At 48.2% G+C, this 18,908-nt stretch overlaps 1 protein-coding gene across 1 annotated transcript; it reads right to left on the bottom strand.

Moving 5' to 3' along the window:
* Positions 1 to 833: 833 nt before the first annotated feature.
* ECSCR (endothelial cell surface expressed chemotaxis and apoptosis regulator) lies at positions 834 to 11,059 on the bottom strand. Its single transcript, XM_040977171.1, has 11 exons — positions 10,944 to 11,059; positions 5,618 to 5,662; positions 5,373 to 5,408; positions 5,175 to 5,234; positions 4,600 to 4,737; positions 4,227 to 4,277; positions 3,544 to 3,657; positions 3,113 to 3,211; positions 2,915 to 2,951; positions 1,344 to 1,440; positions 834 to 1,122 (listed from the first exon to the last, which is right to left on the bottom strand). Exons 1-11 carry the CDS (start codon positions 11,002 to 11,004, stop codon positions 1,114 to 1,116), a joined length of 747 nt encoding a protein of 248 aa, XP_040833105.1. The 5' UTR covers positions 11,005 to 11,059; the 3' UTR covers positions 834 to 1,113.
* Between the last annotated feature and the right edge of the window lie 7,849 nt (positions 11,060 to 18,908).

Below are 18,908 nucleotides of genomic sequence, written 5' to 3'. Positions count from 1 at the left end.
GGATTAGAACAGGCACCCATATGGGATCCTGACACGTTCAAGGTGAGAACTCTAGCCGTTAGGCCACGGTGCCGGGCCCACTCCTTATATATTTATAACAATCAGGACTGAAGCCAGGAGCCTGGAGATCACTCTTAGTCTCCCACTTGGGAAGCAAGGACCCAAATACTTGCTTGACCCATCGTCTGTAACTTTCTAAGATGTGCATTAGCAGGCAGCTCAGTAGAGAACAGAGCTGAGACTAGATCCCAGACACTCAGGGTAGCATATAAGCCACTTGGGCAAACAACCCCCCACCTCCTCTTTAAATCACTTTAGGGTACAACTGTGGCCTTTATCCTACTCCCAGGACACAAAGGTAACAGTTTTTTTTGGTAGCAGAGTGAGTGGATTTTGATCTATGAAGCTGTAGACCTGTCCTTGCAGTATACTTTCTCATTCTTCGTCCCGTGACTAGGACCGAAGTGATGCGAGTTTGCCCTGGAGCAAGCCAAGGACATTTACCCTCAGATCCCCACCATTGAAGTTTCATAGTCAAAATATGCCAGGCCTCCCTGTTCTCACTTTGTGCATTTAGGACTTCTTTACTGGTGATGACCAGTTGTTGTTCTCTGCCTTTGCTTCCCAACTTGATCTGAGTGGGTAGTCTGTGGCCTGAACTCTCTGCAATACAGCAGGGGAACAGAGGTAGACCTGACAGAAAGTTCCCCTGACTGTTCAGGTTTCTCAGAGATTTGTCCACTGAGGCAGAAATTTGCATGTATGGCTGGCCTGTGAAACAGTGGCCCTGTGAAGGAAGGAACATAGGCATATGACCTGAACAGAAACCAGACTGCAGGCCAGAAAATAATTTTAATGCAAAGCAGAGAAGATCAGTCATTTTCTTTGCTCTCTCAATTCCCCTTTTCTATGACTTCGAGGAAGCAGAAAGAGCAGGCTGTGTCCCTACAATGGCCATCTAGGGAAAAAATGTCTGCCCGATCTGGAGGCAGGCCAGAGTCCTTTATATCTGAGCAGACACTTCCGTGTAGTCTGTAGCCTCTACCAATCCCATCGCTTCACAGGCACCGTCAGCTGCATCATCCTTAGGTCCACGGGGACCCAAAATCACTCTTAAAGAACCTGTCAAATGAATACACCATGAGGAAGGGTGAGAAGTGGCAGGGTAAAACACAAAGAAGAACCTGGACTCTTGAGCAGGTTTTTCTGCTCCTGTCCCTTAGCTTCCTGGCTAAGGGACTAGAGCCTGAAAAGAAGAGGCAGAAGCAGGCAAAGAAGAGAAGAGGAAGAATGGGGAGGAGGATGTGAATTTGGGGAGGGACGAAGAAAACAGAAAGGCTCACCTTCTCGGCCAAGGGGCATCCCTTGCTGTTATTGGTGTTGATGTTCTTCATGGAGATGAGGGTGATACTGTCTTTCTCTCCATTGGCTGTGGAGCAGCTAGGGTGGGGAGTTAGTTACAGAGAAGGTTTGTGACAGGACATCACAAGGAACTGTAAGTCTGTTGGACTTCAGACCTGTGTTTTGAAAAATTTGTCTGCTGATGGTAGACCATAATGAGGTCAGAGTGTGCTTTGAATCCCTAAAGATTTGTATGTAAATCTTGGCTTTACTGCTTACTAGTTGCTTGGTCTAGACCAAGTTACAATGTCTCTTAATCCTCAATTTTATTTTTTTAGGGATGACTTTTAAAAAAAGTTTTTTGATTATTTGAAAGGCAGAGTGACAGAGGAAAAGACAAAAAAACAGGAAGAGGAGGAAAAAGATCTTTTGTCCATTGGTTTATTCCTCAGAAGCCCTCAACAGCCAAGTCTGGGTCTGACAAACCAGGAGCTAGGAGCTCCATCCCAGCCTCCCATGTGTACGGCAGGAACCCAAGTACATGGACCATCTTTCGCTGTCTCCCAAACGCATCAGCAGAAAGTTGAATGGGAAACAAAGGCAAGACTTCATCCCAAGCGCTCTGATATGAGATCCAGGATCTGAAGCAACGTCTTAACCTGTTGTCTACTCAAGACTCAATTTTTTCAAATGTCTAAAATGAAGTAACATCTACTTTGGAAAATTACTGTATATATTTGGGATAATGTTGCCCAATATATACCACAGTACTTGGTATTCAGTGAGTGGCTTCAAAGCCTGGAAAGAATGACCCCTTTTAAAAGATGAATTTATTTGGGTCCAGCATAGTAGCCTAGTGGCCAAAGTCCTCACCTTGTATGCCTGGGATCCCATATGGGCACCAGTTCACATCGGCTGCTCCACTTCCCATCCATCTCCCTACTTGTGGTCTGAGAAAGCAGTTGAGGACGGCCCAAAGCCTTGGGACGCTGCACCTGCGTGGGAGACCTGGAAGAGGCTCTTGGCTCCTGGCTTTGGGTCAGCTCAGCTCCAGCTGTTGCGGCCATTTGGGAAGTGAACTAGCAAATTTTTCTCTCTGCCTCGCCTTCTCTGTGTAAATCTGACTTTGAATGAAACATGGAAGAAAGAGAGAGAAAGAGAGAGAGAGAGAGAGAGAGAGGGAAAGAAAAGAAAGAAAAAGAAAGGAAGAAAGAAAGAAAGAAAGAAAGAAAGAAAGAAAGAAAGAAAGAAAGAAAGAAAGAAAGAAAGAAAGGAAGGAAGGAAGAAAAGAAAGAAAAGAAAGAAAAGAAAGAAAAGAAAGAAAAGAAAGAAAAGAAAGAAAGAAGCTGAATTCCTTCATTATGTGTGCTTGGGAGCTGAAGAGCTTCACTGACACCAGTCGCCCAAGTTTCCTTTCAGGCCTGCTTTGTCCTGCTCACCCCTAGCCCTGGCCTCGAGGGAGGCTATCAGGACTGTGTGTGTGTATGTGTGTGTGTGTTCCCTTAACAGAGGTGTGGATTTCCTCTTGGAGTAGGGGAATTAGGATTCAACTGAAGATTCCACTCAGTCTTACCTTTCAGATAGTCCTGAATTCCCTGGTTTCTGAGGATCTGTAAAAATCCAAAAGCATAAATATGAGATCACTTCTTTGAGGCTCTAACTCAGGAGCCCAGCCTCCCTCCTCCATCCCACCCAGCGGAAATCCAAAGGGTTGCAGGGTACTCATGAGCATGGCTTCCCTCTGCTCCAGGCCGGGTATCAGGGCAGGTACCTTCAGACTCCTTGTTCTTCCGACACTTAAACCTTAGACTGACCACGCTGACCAGGACAATTACCACAACCACCAGGACCACAATGAAGCTGATGACCCCTGAGCAAGGAAAGGGCTGGGCTAAAGAGAGGCTGAAGAGGAGGCGAATGAGAATGATGAGAGCCCAGGATTCCCATGCCGGCTTGGTGTTGTCCAGACAGCTGCACCAAGGGGCTCTCTGCCTCCTGCCCCTCCCCAGTGTGCCTGTATGGCTAGCATATCCTCTCCTGTTCATCATAGCCAAAAGGAAGAGCCTTATTCCCACCAGGACCTTCCTCACAGGCCAATCTCTCCTGGAACAAATGAGTGAGATTTGTACTTGTGTGCCTGGGCCAAGTCCAGGTAAATTCCAGAGGTGGAGTCTCCTCCCGTAATCCCCCTTTCCCTCTTACCAAATGCAGCTACCGTAAGCACCGTCTGTGTTGTGGGGGTGGGAAGGATACTCAAGTCCTCCCTCGTCCTCAGGGACATGGTGGTTGATTTGGGAAGAGCGTCTTGAGGTCTGTCTACAATGGAGCAGGGTCAAGTGCATCAGTGAAAGGGACCAGTGTGGCCTTCCCAAGAGTTGGCTTCCCTCCCACTTCCCCCAGGAGACAGTGGCATATTGCCGTGGAGGTCATGTGATTGGCATTGGTGGCTGCTCCTGGTACCAGTTCCAGAGAACTCCAGAAGGCTCAGAATGTTTCCCCCATCAGCCCCTGGGGCCCAGAGGAAAGAGTTTCCTGCTGCAGACAGGAAGCCAGACAGACAAGGCAGAGCCACCGTGTTTGGCTGAGGAGTGAAGTGGGAGAAGAGAAGTGCACATGATGCTTATCTTTAGGCACTGATCTGTCAAGCCAGGTTGCCAGGGAAGGGACACAATCTGGCCCTCGGAGCACATGTTCTGGTCACTGCCCCCTTCCGCTCTTCAACTCCCTGCATTCCAGGCCTGATGACAGTTCCATTTACTTATCTTTCCTTATACCTTAACCCTAAATATGACTGGGAGTATAGAAAATCCAAGAGCCAGAGCATAGGGTGAGTCACAGGTGTGTCCCACACCCTCCCCTTCACTATGAGTACAGACAGGACATACCTTCACTTGTGCCATCGCCAACGCTGCTAACATCACCTGGGACTCTTGTGTCTGCACGAGAGACAGCATGGCTCAGATGGAAAGCTTCCACCACTGATCCTGCTCCCACATGGGCGCATGAAGGATGTATCTCCCTCGTATCTATGTCTTTATTCATCCCAAGTCAGGTTCCTTTAGCGTTTGTTGTAACCAGGACCAAGTTATCTCTACTCTCACCCAAAACCTTTCATTCTTTCCCAAACCAAGATGGATCCTGCCCTCAAGATCCCTCATTTGCGGGTTGCACCTGGACCTCCAGAAGAAGGAAATAAGGAAGTCACACAGGTACAACCTGATGTCTTTCACTCTACCTCCACGTGCCCTGGGTACTCACCAAGTCCTAATGTGTGCTTCTGTGGCTGGGACTCAGTCAGGCCCAGTACAAATGCAGAGTGACCATCCATAGTGCCTGACTTTGACGTTACAGCTTCACCTGCTTCCATGGGGGCCACAGAGCCCTTCCTTGGAGCCACTGTGGATTGGGAAGCACATGAGGGCCCAGGCAGAGCCTCAGCCAGCATAGTCACAGGGAGGGCTTGTCAAGCCTCCTTTTCTTTACTACTTTCAATCTCAGAAGAGGCTGTTCTCAAGTTTACCTCTGGGCCTTTAGCAGTGCAATTCCCTCAGCCTCTGCCACCCTCCACCCCACAGCCCTCACCTGCTCATTATACTCCCGCTCATGCTCTGACATGGGACCACTCATTGGGCATCCTCCAGGCCCCCAAGTTGGCAGTGGCCGCTCTCTGCTGTGTGTGCCCCCTCAGTGCCTTCAGCTTTGCCATGGTCACTGGGAGTTCCTGTTTACTTGTCCACTGCCCCATTACTCTGCATTCTCCTTTAGAGAAGAAGCTGTATCATTCTCCATGGGGACTTCCCTGGATGGCATCTGAAGCATGAATGTCAAAATACCTGTGGTACCGGTGGTAGACAGAGGACTTAGGCTGTTGGGTTCTAAGGAAGTGATGTCTCCTGCCAGGACAGATGTAGATGGAAAGTTGGAGGTGAGTCAGGTTTGGTAACACATACCCACCCAGAAACCCCTGGGCTGCAAGCAGGTCTGAATGACTGGGCTTGATGCAGGCATGGGTGGCAGGAGATCACACTTACCAGTGATGGGAGAAACTGTCTGTCTGCTGAATGTTCCTGAAATAGATCATCTGAGATTGGCAGGTCTGCAGCCTCCCCTTGCTCAGTTTCCCTGTTTTCCCCTATATCTGGCATTTTCTAGTACACACACATGCGCGCGCACACACACACACACACACACACACACACACTCTTTCATCTCTTATCTTTTAAGGTATACTAGATTATCCAGGCTAAAAAGATAGGTCCTGCATATTCAGCCTTACCCTGAGAGCTAGAGGTCTGGCTTGCTATAGGCTGCGAGTTGTGGCCTGCAGGAGAAAGGAAAACACACAGTCACAGTCTAGGGGCAAATGTGTGGAACAGTGATTAAGCAGTCATTTGGGATGCACACATTATGTACCGAAGAGCTGAGTTTCTACTCCCAGCTCTGTTCCCCACCCCCTTTTTTTACATGTATTTATTTTGATTGAAAAGGCAGACTTACAGCGAGAAGGAGAGAAAGAAAGAAAGATGTTCTGCTCACTGTTCATTCCTCAAATGGCCTTAATGGCCAGAGCTAGGCAGATCCAGAGCCAGGACCCAGGAGCTTCTTCTGGGTCTGCCACATAGGTACAGAATCCCAAGATTTTGGGCCATCCTCCGCTGTTTTCCCAGACCATAGGCAGGGATATGGAAGGGAAGTTGAGCAGCCAGTACACGAGCCAGCTCCCATATGGGATCCCGGCATGTGGTAAGGTAAGGATTTAGCCATTGTGCCAGACCTCTGGCTCTGCTTTTGATTCTAGCTTCCTGTTGTATAACCAGACTGGCAGCAGGTAATGACTTGGGTCTCTGCCACCCCTGAGGGAGACCAGACTAAATTCCAGGGTTCTGGCTTTGGTCTGGTCCAGCCCCAGGTATTGAAGGCATTTGGGTAGTGATGGAAGATTTCTATCTCTGTCTCTCTGTCTTTCAAATAAGATGAAAAACTACAACAACAACACAAATGAAAACAAACAAACAAACAAAAAAAACTCTATAGACTAGCTTGGTAAGCTCCTGCCATCACAGAGCCCAGAGAGACCTTTTGTCTTTCTAAGGCCCCCATGCTAGAAAGCAGGCACTTGGCAAAGGACTGAAGGATGTGTGAGCTTTGGCTCATGGTGCTGGCTTCCTCTGAGACAGTGACTCAACTGTATCATCACCACCACCTCATGGTTCAGAATCCCCACGTCCTTCCTGTCTCTTCAGTCCTATAAGTGACTGTCACACTACCTGCTACAAGGTCAGTGGCAGGTTATTTTTAACCAATGACATGCCCCAGATAGAGAAGAGCCAGTCCCCTAAGTCTATAGCTGATGCCTCCCACTGGTTAGTTTGCTTCACCTCCAAAGATTGCCATCCTGGCCCCACTCCATAGAAGACGATTTGGAGATGGGAAGGTGGGTTAAAGGGTGTTGGGGATTAGGGTTTTCATGTGGCTTCTCTCTGCCCTCCCCCAGCTGAGGGTGGGGACCTACACAGGAAGCAAGTTGTGAGGTAAACACAGCGGGTGAGGAAGCTGTAGAGCAAGCAACCAACTCACTGTCACAAGCGGAGGCTGCCTCGGAAATGGTCGGTATCAACCAAATACAGAGGTAGCAGTTATCGGGAGTCTCCCATCAGCAGCCCTTGATGCTTTTCGTGGATGTACATATGTATGTCATGGGCCTCTATGCTTTATGTGTGTGTGTGCGTGTGTGTGCCTACATTTGTGTCCCACTGTATATGTGAGACCTAGAAGGTCAGGTTGTGTTTGCTCATTTTCCACCATGAAATCATTCTTGAAACTTGTGAACAATGCGAAGGGAAAACAACGTGGGGAAGTGGAGCCGCCCAGCTGGGTTCCCGTCCCTGCACCCGGGCTGGGACTGCAGCCTCTAGCCTGGCCCTCCTGCTGCCTTGGCCTCTCCCTTCCAGAGATGCACCAAGTCTGGGCCTGGGAGAACACCCGCGGCCAGGTGCCAAGGGCCCAACCCACGGCATGACAGCCTGCTGGTCTGTTTTCCCTAAGCCATGGCCTTCCTCCGTGGGCCTATCACTTGTTTCCAAGTCCAAAGTTACCCAAACTCTAAATTGATGTTTTATCCCAATCACCATCTCTGGAAACCCCATTCCTTTTTGGGAGAGAGAGTCAAAAGGGGAGTTAAAGCCAGTGGGAATACCAGGTCACAGAGAACCCTCTAAATCCAAGGCATATCCCCAAAACAGCAGCAAGAGTATCGCAAAAAGTTTATGAAAAAATATAATTAAATGAGAAATTCAACTTGGTGCACTTTTTTTCGTAATATACAATTTCCATGAACTTTTTGAAGTCCCATTTTATACACGGATTTCAAAATCTGTGTGCCATTGCTCCTCGGCCTTTTGGCTAAGATCAAATGTAAAATCTGTGTGCCAGAGGAAACTTTTCTCTTTTATTCCTCTCTCTCTCTTTTTTAATAAAAGATTTATTTGCAGGCCCGCTGCAGTAGCCTAGCAGCTAAAGTCCTTGCCTTGCATGCTCCAGGATCCCACATTGGTGCAAGTTCTGATCCCGGCAGCTCTGCTTCCCATCCAGCACCCCAGTCTGGGAAAGTAGTCAAGGACAGCCCAAAGCCTCGGAACCCTGCACCCGCGTGGGAAACTTCAGGCTCCTGGCTTCAGATCAGCGCAGCTCCGGCTGTTGCAGCCGCTTGGAGAGTGAATCAACAGATGGAAGATCTTCCTTTCTGTATATCTGATTTTCCAATTAAAAATAAATAAATCTTAAAAAAAGAAAAAGAAAGAAAGACAAAGAGAGACAGAGACATCTTCCATCTGCTAGCTCACTCTCTGAATGGCCACAACATCCTAAGGTCCTAAGCTGTGCTGTTGTGAAGCCAGGAGCCAGGAACTTCTTCCTGGTTTCCCTCATGTGTGGAGGGCCCAAGCACTTAGACCATCCTCCGCTGCTTTCATAGGCTCATTAGCAGAGAGCTGGATCAGAGGTGGAGCAGTTGAGACCAGTGTTTCCCATAGAGTATGCTGGCTCCATGGATGGCAGCTTTATAGGCTACACCCCAGCCCAGGGCCTAGAGTAAACTTAATTCCATCTTCCCATGACATTTTTTTAAAGATTTTAAAAATTTTTATTGGAAAGGCAGATATACAGAGAAGAGGAGAGACAGAGAGGAAGATCTTCTGTTTGATGGTTCACTCCCCAAGTGGCCACTACAGATGGAGCTGAGCCAATCCGAAGCCAGGAGCTTCTTCCGAGTCTCCCACACAGGTGCAGGGTCCCAAAGTTTTGGGCCATTCTTGACTGCTTTCCCTGGCCACCGGTAGGGAGCTGGATGGGAAGCAGGTCAGCCAGGATTAGAACCAGCGACCATATGGGATTCCGGCACATTCAAGGCGAGGACTTCAGCCACTATGCTACCGCGCCAGGTCCTCCCTTGACAGTTTTTGAAGTATCATATCTGTTACCTGCCAAGCCTGTCTTAAGTACCATGTATCCACTATAAGATTGCAACGTAATGTTTTTGGTGAGAAGGCATAATTTTCTTACATTTTTAGAAAGAAAACTATTTAGTGATTTGGGAGGAGTTCCAAAATCATAAAATTAGATTCCCAGTTGCCAGTTTTCATCTTCTCCTCCCCAAACTTGTCACTATAAAGGTTCCTTAGTGCTCAGGGAGGGACTTAGTAAGGGGTGTCAGGCCAGGGGGCTTCTGAACCCCTGGGCACACAAATACCCAATAACAAAGCCACAAAAATGGCTGGTTTTCCTGGTCTCTGCTCCCTGATCCCCACCTGTTTCTTTCCTTTCTAGTCCATCTGCCTCCACTCCTGTTTTCTGTAGCAACATAGTTTAAAGTTAAAGTCATGGCTTTTATAGTCTGACAGTCTTAAATTGAATTATTGGCTCTGTCACTTGCTGACCTGGGCCTCAGCATTCTCTTCTGTAAAAATGTGGGTGACACAATACGTCGTAAATAGAGGAAAGGCACTCAAGGCATAGAACACATCGGCTCACAGATTACCTATGTTTGATCAATTCCAGGCATTTTTGTTCTTGCTCTGTTCTCTCCAGTCCTCCAGGTATTATGTCTGCCATGATTTTGTATAGCCATATTCGAATACTTTTGTGGGCCTCAGCATGTTCAAAAGAATGCTTACAAGGGCAAGTGTTAGGCCGAGTAGTTAAGCTACTACGTGGGATACCCCATCCATTATCAAAAGTGCCTGGGTTTGAGTTGTTGCTCTGCTTCTTATTCCAGCTTCTCACAAACAGGCACCCTGGGGAATAGCAAGAAATAGCCCAAGTCATTGGGTCCCCACTACGAGAGCTGGATGGAGTTCCAGGCTCTTAGATTCAGCCTGGCCACACCAGCTGTTGATATTCTTCGGGGAGTGAATCTGTGAACAGATCTCTCATTGTCTTTCCAATTAATTAAATCAATGAAAAGAACTCTCTGGTCCACAAAAAGGCAGGGGAAAATAAATACTGTGTGCTCTCAGGATGAGAAGTTAGGAGAGTAGTGGCTTAGGTGAAGTTTATCCTGAGCATTCAGGAAGCCTGGGAGAAGACACGGGGTAGAAAAGCCAGGAGTTTGGTTGTCTGAAAATGCCACCTCACCAGCCTCCCTGGCAGTTTCCACAAGTACCCAGTCCCCCGGTCCCAGATCACATCTGTGATTGCACATTCAGCCAATGGGTTTGGAGAACCACCAGGTCTCCACAGAAGGCAAAGGGTGCCAGTGCTCAGGCCCTTTCACCCCTCCCCATCCATCGGAGCACTGTTACCCTTACATTCTGCTGCTGTGAGCACAGGCTCAGATTGTCCACAGAGGACTTGCGGAGGATGAGGTGGGGGTGCGGAAGGGGTGACCGAAAGGAAGTTGCTGTTCTGTGAATCAGTGTATCCTGCATGTCTCCTGGTTCCTAGCAACTGCTCCCTAATTAGAAACCCCCCCAACAAGCTACCTCAGCCCTCATCAGCTGGCAGAATCCTGTGTGCTTCTCAGAATTCACCACCTCACGTCTGTCTGAGCCAGACCCTGAGCGAGCATGTTACATCCATCTCCGTGGCAGGTCAGTCTTTGTGTCTAACCACGAGTCCCTTTTGCTGTGATCTGAGTTCATGTGCAGCATTGGAAAGTCCACAGGCCTCACATGAAAGTAGAGAAAATATCACCTGTGAAGTCTAAGCTGCTCACAGTACTGCACTGGAACTGCCCAGAGTAGCCCAGTTAGTGAGTCCAGGCCAGAGTCTCAGCCCAGAGGGGCAGCCACACACTTCCCACACACACCCTCCTGGGGTTTTTCCACACTCAGCCTCGTACTAGCGTTTCAGGAGGTGAGTCTCTTTGGGGAATCCAGTACTGTCCCACAAAAGGCGACCCAAAAAGAGGGCTATATCTTTACCCCCACCTGATAATAACCAACCCAATCAGAATCTAAAATTTCTGCCCCTTGGGTAGAGCCCTGGATGGGCAGGTTGTGTGTGTCTCTGTGTGTGTATGTGGTGTCCTGTCCTGAGGAAGTAGTCAGCCAGGGCTCCAGCCCCAGGAGAGGAATCGCGGAAGGAAAGTGCCTGGCGCCTCTTACCTTGGAGCAGGAGGAAGCCCAGGATGGCGCAGCACAGCTGCACAGCTCCAACGTTGCCCATGTCAGCTGGGGATGTAGCGGGCAGACAGCCACTCCAGGGAGGCTCTGTCCATAGTGGAGAAGAGAGAGGGAGTGCTGGGACGTAGTGGGGGTGGGGCCAGCTCTCCTGGAGTTTCCTGTCAAAGAATAGAAGGAAACAGATTGGGACTGGCTCCAGGGGCCCAGCAAACACACAGCCCAGAGGAGGATGTGAGGTGGACAGCCGCTGGCCGCCAACGCACCCAAGGCCTAACTGGTCTCCCATAGGACGTTCAGTGACTGTCCACGGCGGCCTGGCCCCGTGCCCTCTCTGTTCCCTTCCACTAACCACCTGGCAGTCCCCCAGAGTCTAAGTGCCCATCCCGCCCCTGGTGTTTCATCAGCTCTGCTTTCCCAGCAGAGCTGGTCCCCAGCCGCCCATGCTCCGAAGACTCCGAATTCTCTGCATTCCTTAGCCTCCTCAGGGTTCCCAAGGAAAACAGGGCACCCACTATGTCTCAGAGGAAGGCCTCAAACTCATTATCCTTACACTCACAGTAGACAAACAGGGACCACACTCTAAGCACCTCTCCTCCTGCCACTCCACCCCATTGGGCCAGAGAACTGGGATACCTAGTCCTTAGACACAGGTATACATCTCGTAATATTCTCTCCTGTAGAATTTGGGCCAGCCCTGTCACTTTTCTCCCTGGGACCCAACTCAATGCCTGCCGCAGAAAGCAGAATAGATCTTCAGCACATGTTTATTGAGTTAAGTTCAGTAGCTTTAAAGAAAAGAGCAGGGACTGGCGTGGGAGCCTAGTGGCTAAACTCCTCGCCTTGCACATGCTGGGATCCCATATAGGTGCTAGTTCGTGTCCTGGCAGCCCCTCTTCCCATCCAGCCCCCTGCTTGTGGCCAGGGAAAGCAGTCGAGGATAGCCCAAAGCCTTGGGACCCTGCACCCACATGGGAGACCCAGAAAAGGCTCCTGGCTCCTGTCTTCAGATCAGCTCAGCTCAGCTGTGACTGTTGCAGCCACTTGGGGAATGAATCAATAGATGGAAGATCTTCCTCTCTGTCTCTCTTCCTCTGCATATCTGACTTTCCAATAAAAAATGTATATCATAAAAAAAATTGCTGCCCACACTCCTTTATAGTGAAAAGATCCAGTCTAGGATTATACATTGCATGTCTGTTTAAGCTGTATAGAGCCAATTATTCCTGCTTTTTCAATGGTTGTGTAATACCATGATTTCTTATTTTGATGCTCAAATTGTCACCCGTCTTGTCCATTTAAGCCCCTTGTTGTTGGTCACTGTGTCTTTGGCTGTGGCTCTACTGTCTTCGGAGCACAGCCTAGCATTATGGTGTACTGAGATGTTCCAGGTTCAACGCGGGCTTTCCCTGTTCCAGCCTAGACTCACCTAAATTCACCAAGGAGCTTTCATTCTTTCTGGTGTTAAATCAGATTTAGAAGGTGAGATGGGAGATCAGCATTGTGGTGCAGACCTTAAGCAATGACCTGCCATCCTAGCATCCCATAGGAGAGCGTTGGTTTCATGAACACCTAGGAAAGCAGTAGAATACAGCTCGAGTACTTGAGTTCCTCCCACCCACATGAGATGTCTGAATGGTGTTCCAGCTTCCTGGCTTAGCCAAGCTCAGCTGTGGTTATTGCATCCCTTTGAACAGTGAACCAGAAGATGGAAGACCTCTCTTTCTATCTCTTCCTCTTTCTCTCTCTCTCTCTTTCCCTCCCTTCATGCCAAATAAACAAATAAATCCCAGAAGATTTATTTTTTTAAGATTATGTTTTTTAAAAGATTTATTGTTATGGGCCCGGCACAGTAGCATGGTGGTTAAAGTCTTCGTTTTGCATGTGCCAGAATCCCATATGGGCAACAGTTTGTGTCCCGACTGCTCCACTTCCCTTCCAGCTTCCTGCTTGTGGCTGGGAAAGCAGTCAAGAACGGTCCAAAGCCTTGGGACCCTGCACCTGTGTGGGGGACCTGAAAGAAGCTCTTTGCATCAGCTCCAGCCATTGCAGCCACTTGGGGAGTGAACCAACAGCTGGAAGATCTTTCTGTCTGACTCTCCCCTCACTGGACCCAATAAATCCTTAAAAAAAAAAAAAAGTAAGATGGGGTAGGGACAGTTCACAGCAGGTTAAGCTGCCTCTTGGGTCACCTGCATCCCCTTCAGGATGCTGGTTTAAGTCCCAGCTCCTCCTCTTAAAATCCAGCTTCCTGCTAATGGACCTGCAAAGGCAGCACATGATGACCCAAGTGATTTGGTCCCTGTCAACCACAAGGCAAACCAGATGGAGTTTCTGACTTCTGGCTTCAGCTTGGCTTATACCCAGCCACTGTAGCCATGTCAGGGGCAAACCAGTGGATGGGAGATCTTCATCTCTCTGTGTGTCTGTAACGCTTCCTTTTAAATAAGCAGACAAGTAAACAAACAGTGTTTAGAAAGTGGGTGGGAACTGCACCGTAGAGTAGTACATAAGGCTAGTGCCTGCCTACATCACCAGCAGCCGATATAGGCTCCAGTTAGTGTTTCATCTACTCCATTTTCATTTTTAATTTTGTATTGGGAAGGCAGATTTACAGATAAAAGGGAAGACAGAAAGATCTTCCATCTGTTGGTTCACTCCCCAAATGGCTGCACCAGCTGGAGCTGAGCCAATCCAAAACCAATAACTAGGAGCTTCTTCCAAATCTTCCAAGAACTAGGCAACTGAGCTATCACTCCAGCCCCTGTTTGCTCCATTTTACATCTAGCTCCCTGCTAATGGCCTAGGAAAGCATAGGAAGATGGCCTAAGCACTTTGGTCCCCCGCCACCCATGTGGGAAACCTAGATGAAGCTCCTGGCTTCTAATTCTGTAGGAAGTGAACTAACAGCTAGAAAAATTTCTCTCACTCTCTCTCTCCCTCTCCTCCTTTCTCTCCCTCTCTCTCCCTCTCTCTTACCCTCTCTCTAACTATGACTTTCAACTTAACACTTTTTAAAAGTGAGATCAGGGCCCGGCATCATGGCCTAGTGGCTAAAGTCCTTGCCTTGAATGTGCCAGGATCCTATATAGGCACCGGTTGTAATCCCTGCAGCCCTGCTTCCCATCCAGCTCCCTGCTTATGGCCTGGGAAAGTAGTCGAGGATGGCCCAAAGCCTTGGGACCCTGCACCCAAGTTGGAGACCTGGAAGAGGCTCCTGGCTCCAGATTGGGGCAGTACCAGACGTAGCAGTCACTTGGGTAGTGAATCAATGGACAGAAGATATTTCTTTCTGTCTCTCTTCCTCTCTGTATTATGTCTGACTTTGCAATAAAAATAAATAAATATTTTTTAAAAATGAGATCAGGTGGCACATTCAGTGCTGGGGGTGCTTCTGAACAGCTGGCTTCTCTGTTACCTGACTTCCATCATGCTTAACATATCCATTCTTGCTTATTTAAGATAGACAGATTTGGGCCTGGCACAATGACTTAGTGGTTAAATCCTCGCCTCAGGTGTGCCGAGATCCCATATGGGCACCAGTTTATAACCTGGCTGCTCCACTTCCCATCTAGCTCCCTGATTGTGGCCTGGGAAGGCAGGAGAGGGTGGCCCAAAGCCTTGGAACCCTGCATCTGTGTGAGAGATATGGAAAAAGCTCCTGGCTTCAGATTGACTCAGCTCTTGCTGTTACAGTCACTTAGGGAGTGAACCAACAGACAGATGATCTTTCTCTTTGTATCTCCTCTCTATAAATCTGCCTTTGCAACTAAAACAAACGAATCTTTTTTTTTATTTTTTATTTTTTTTAAAGATTTATTTTGATTATTTTGTTTATTGGAAAGGTGGATATACAGAGAGGAGAGACAGAGAGGAAGATCTTCCGTCCGATGATTCACTCCCCAAGTGAGCCGCAACGGCCGATACTATGCCGATCCGAAGCCAGGAGCCTCTTCCGGGTCTCCCACGCGGGTGCAGGTTCCCAAAACTTTGGGCCGTCCTCGACTGCTTTCCCAGGCCACAGGCAGGGAGCTGGAAGGGAAGCGGGGCTGCCGGGATTAGAACTGGTGCCCATATGGGATCCCTGGGCGTGCAAGGCGAGGACCTTTAACCACTTGCGCCACCGTGCCGGGCCCAATGAATCTTTTTTAAAAATAGATTTATTTATGTACTTATTTATGCATTTATTTATTTATTTGAAAGGCAGAGAGATGGAGAAAGAGAGAGGAGATCTTCCATCCACTGCTTCACTCCTAGAATGGCTATGGAATTGGGTCAGGCTGAAGCCCTTAAAATCCATCTGGGCCTCCCACATGGCAGCAGAGACCCAAGTATTTGGCCCATCTTCTGCTGCCTACTCCAGTACATTAGCAGGGAGCTGGATTAGAAGCAGAATAGTTGAGACTTGAAGTGTCTCCCATACGGGGTTTCTGGTGTGCAGTCAATGGCTCAACCCGCTGTGGATACACAACACACTTAGCTGACAGTATCCATGTGTTTGATCATTCTCCTCAAAGTAACCAGACTCCATCTCAGATACTACACCCTGCCTCACAGATGTTTTCCCCACCCCACTCAGAGTCTGATACCTCACAGGGCTCTTTCCCCACCAAGGGTACATTCCTCATTCCTCTTCTTTGGAGATGTACAACTCAATGCCTTTTAGTATTTTCATGGGGTTGTGCAACCAACACAGCTGAAATTGATATCATTACCTTAAAAAGGACCCTCCAAACCCCTTATAGACCTTTAACTTTTACAGGAAGTTTGGGAGTGAGGTGTGGTTAAGGTGGACAGCCCTTACTTCTGGCTTTCCCTCGTGGCTTCGAAATTACAATGACCCCAAAAAGTCCCTGGGCTTTCAGATCTCACCTGACTCTATGTCAATATCCTCTGGCCTACAGTGGTGTGCCACACACCGTACTTCTGAATCCTGCCTTGGCTGCTTCAGTGGTCCCAGCGAGAGGGAAGGAAGGTGCTTGATTCTCCAAGCAAACAAGGCCACTTCCTCCTTCCTTAGGGGGTTGAGAAAGAGAGGTGACCCCAAAGGACAGAACTTAGGGGCCTTCAGGCAAGAGGGGGTGATGGTAAGGAGGACCCTGGTTTTTTCATCATTGGTTCTGGAACTTAGGTCTCAGAAGCAGGGGCTTTTGTTCCCTAGGGGAAAAGAGTAATTTCTTTTTATTAAAGTTATGTTTTATTTTTAGAAACATAGAGAAATATCTTCCATTTGCTGGTTCATTCCCAAGGTAGCTGGGCCTGGTCCAGCCTGAAGGCAGGAACCTGGCTCTCAATCCTGATCGTCCATGTGGGTGGCAGGGGCCCAAGAACTTGAGCCATCATCTACATTTGCTTGGTGTATATGAACAGGAAGCCAAATCAGAGGTGGACTTGGGACTCGAACCAGGCACTCTGGCATCAGAGGTGGGTGTCCTAAGCAGTGTCCTAATCCCTGTGCCAAACACCTGACTCACGGGCAGATTCTTGGTTGATAGTCTCTTGAACCCACCACAAGAGCCTCCATGATCACAAACTCCAGACAGAGCCAGGGAGTGAATAGGTGAAGACTGTGGTTGGTTCTCAAGTGCTGTGCTATAGGAAAAGGGTACTCTGCTTCTTGTAGGCCTCGAGGATTTAGGACAGGATGTGTGTTTTGCGAGAGTAGCGTATTCTTCCAGTTTCCAATTCTGCTCAGTAAATTTTTATTCAGCATTTCCTGTATAGTACCAGACACTGTTTTTGTTTGTTTTGTTTTTAAAGATTTATTTTTATTAGAAATGCACATGAGATTTACAGAAAGAAGGAGAGACAAAGATCTTTCATCTGCTGTTCCCTCCCGAAATGGCGACAGTAGCTGGAGTTGAGTCAATCTGCAGCCAGAAGGCAGGGGCTTCTTCCAGGTTTCTCACATGGGTACAGGGTGCCAAGGCTTTGGGCTTATCCCAGGCCATAAGTTAAGGTACCTCAGAAAACAGTGGAAGAAGACCCAAGCCCTTAGGCCCCTGCTGCCCACAAGAGACCAGGATGAAATTTCAGGCTCCTGGTTTAGGCCTGGCCCAGCCTTGCACATACATTATAGCCATTTGTAGTGAACCAGCAGATGGAAGATCTTTCTATTTTTCTGTCTCCCATGGACCCGTACCCTTTCTTTCTGCTTCCTCTATGTCTCTGCCTCTCATTCTTCAATGCTCCTTTCAAATAAAAGATACATCTTTTAAAAGGGGGGGTGGGGCGCTAAATAGCCTAATGGTTTAATCCCCACCTTTCCTGGATCAGGGAAAGCCAGGCTGGGTTGACTGTTCCTACTGGTGCATGCATAAGTCAGAATGGGTACGGGTTGGTTGGGCTTTACCACAGCATCAGCTGGCAGATGCTGGCATGGAGGGGCAAATTCTGTCAAATTAAACTGCAGAGGCACCTGGAGAGTACAAGCTCTGAGAGTGGGAGTGGACCCAGTAGGGAAATTGTGGGCACCTCCTGTTGGGTTGCCGCTCTGACTGGTGAGCATGAGATCCAGAACTGGGGCAGGCATGGCTAAACAGAGTGGCACCCACCAGCACATGTGTGGGCTGGATAGTGAGGCTGGTTGGATTGAACTAGGCTTCAATGCCCATTGACATGTATAAGAGCTAAATGGGATGTGGAACAGACTGGACCAGTCTGCTGTACATACTGACAAGCACAGAACCAGGGCAGGGGCAGGCCAAGTGGAGAGGTTATTGTGGATCACTCTAGCTAGACTGCAGCCCCCACTGGTTTGCATGAGGGACGAGTGTATGGTTAGCAGAATTGGGCAGGACCCATTGGTTTGTGTAGAAGACAAAGCTCAAAACAGAACTGACCCAGCATTTGCAATTGTCAGCATGTGTATAAGCTCATTAGGGTGACAGATTGTGCTGGACCCTGTATTGGCAAGTACACACAAGAATCAGGTCTGGGATAACCTCAGATGAAGTTTCTGAACTTCTGGACGCAGAACCCCAACCATGGAGAGAATTGCAGGTTCCATGATCTGACCGTGGAGTGTGTATATGTGTGAGAGCTGGGCCTCCTCAGTGGCTTTGATGGAGCCGTGGACATCATATCCAGGTGCACATGGAAGGTATGGCAGTGCATTGGATCCTGCAGAAGACACCTGATATCATATCAGAGGATGGAGGACCTGAAAACAAGTTGACCAACTGCCCCAGTCAAGTGTTGGCAGTGAGTATCTGGGCAAACGGAGACTCTAAATTGGACTACGTCAGCCAGTGGAGTCCGGAGAGATTTCATTGTGCTTAGAGTGGCAAGATCGGCAGTCATTCAGAACTGTTGAACTATCAAAACTTCTTGAGCAGGACCCTCAGAGCATGCCCCACGTTGAGGACCCTGAGGTGGTGTCGAGTGATGGTCTCCAACCCAGGATACAGAGGCATTTGGGAGGCTGGGTGTGGCTTCTTGGCTTGTCCCTCCTTTTCCCCAGATACAGGAAGGAAGAAAAAGAGAATGTGCAAATAATGGTCTCACCCACCTTCCTACAGCCTTTGACCCTAATCACCCTAATTAACTTTGTAAAACTATTTTTTAAAAAGGCTTTTTAAAAAGAGAGATTTTTACAAAATCATGTTTGCAAAAATCAAAGGGGGAATATATATGCCTGAAACTGAGACATATCCGTTGCTACAAGGTGGTCAGCTTGAGGAAGGAAGGAGGACAGAGGCCAGGAACAGGGGCTTCTACTTTATGATTTTATAACTCTGAGTATTTGTTTAATGACTTTGCGGCCTTTTGGCTAAGATCAAGTGTATTTTTTATAAGTTTATTGATTTTTTCAAAGATTTATTTATCTATTTTTAAAAGATTTATTTATTTTCATTGGAAAGGCAGACACACAGAGAGGAAGAGAGACAGAAAGGAGGATATTCTGTCTGCTGATTCACTCCCCAAGTGAGCACAACAGCTGGTGCTGCG

The sequence above is a fragment of the Ochotona curzoniae genome, unplaced genomic scaffold (assembly GCF_017591425.1).
Source record: "Ochotona curzoniae isolate NIBS_2020 unplaced genomic scaffold, NIBS_Ocur_1.0 contig_1, whole genome shotgun sequence".
Lineage (NCBI taxonomy): Eukaryota > Metazoa > Chordata > Mammalia > Lagomorpha > Ochotonidae > Ochotona > Ochotona curzoniae.
The sequence above is the reverse complement of the archived record's forward strand: the minus strand, read 5'-3'. Positions and strand labels throughout refer to the sequence as shown.

Coding starts and splice junctions, on each gene's coding strand:
- ECSCR (XM_040977171.1), bottom strand. CDS start 11,004: ATGGGCAACGTTGGAGCTGTGCAGCTGTGCTGCGCCATCCTGGGCTTC. Junction 5,663..10,943: donor GGGCTTCCTCCTGCTCCAAG/GTAAGAGGCGCC, acceptor TTTCTCCTGCAG/GCCACAACTCGCAGCCTATA. Junction 4,738..5,174: donor GTCTACCACCGGTACCACAG/GTATTTTGACAT, acceptor CCCAATCCACAG/TGGCTCCAAGGAAGGGCTCT.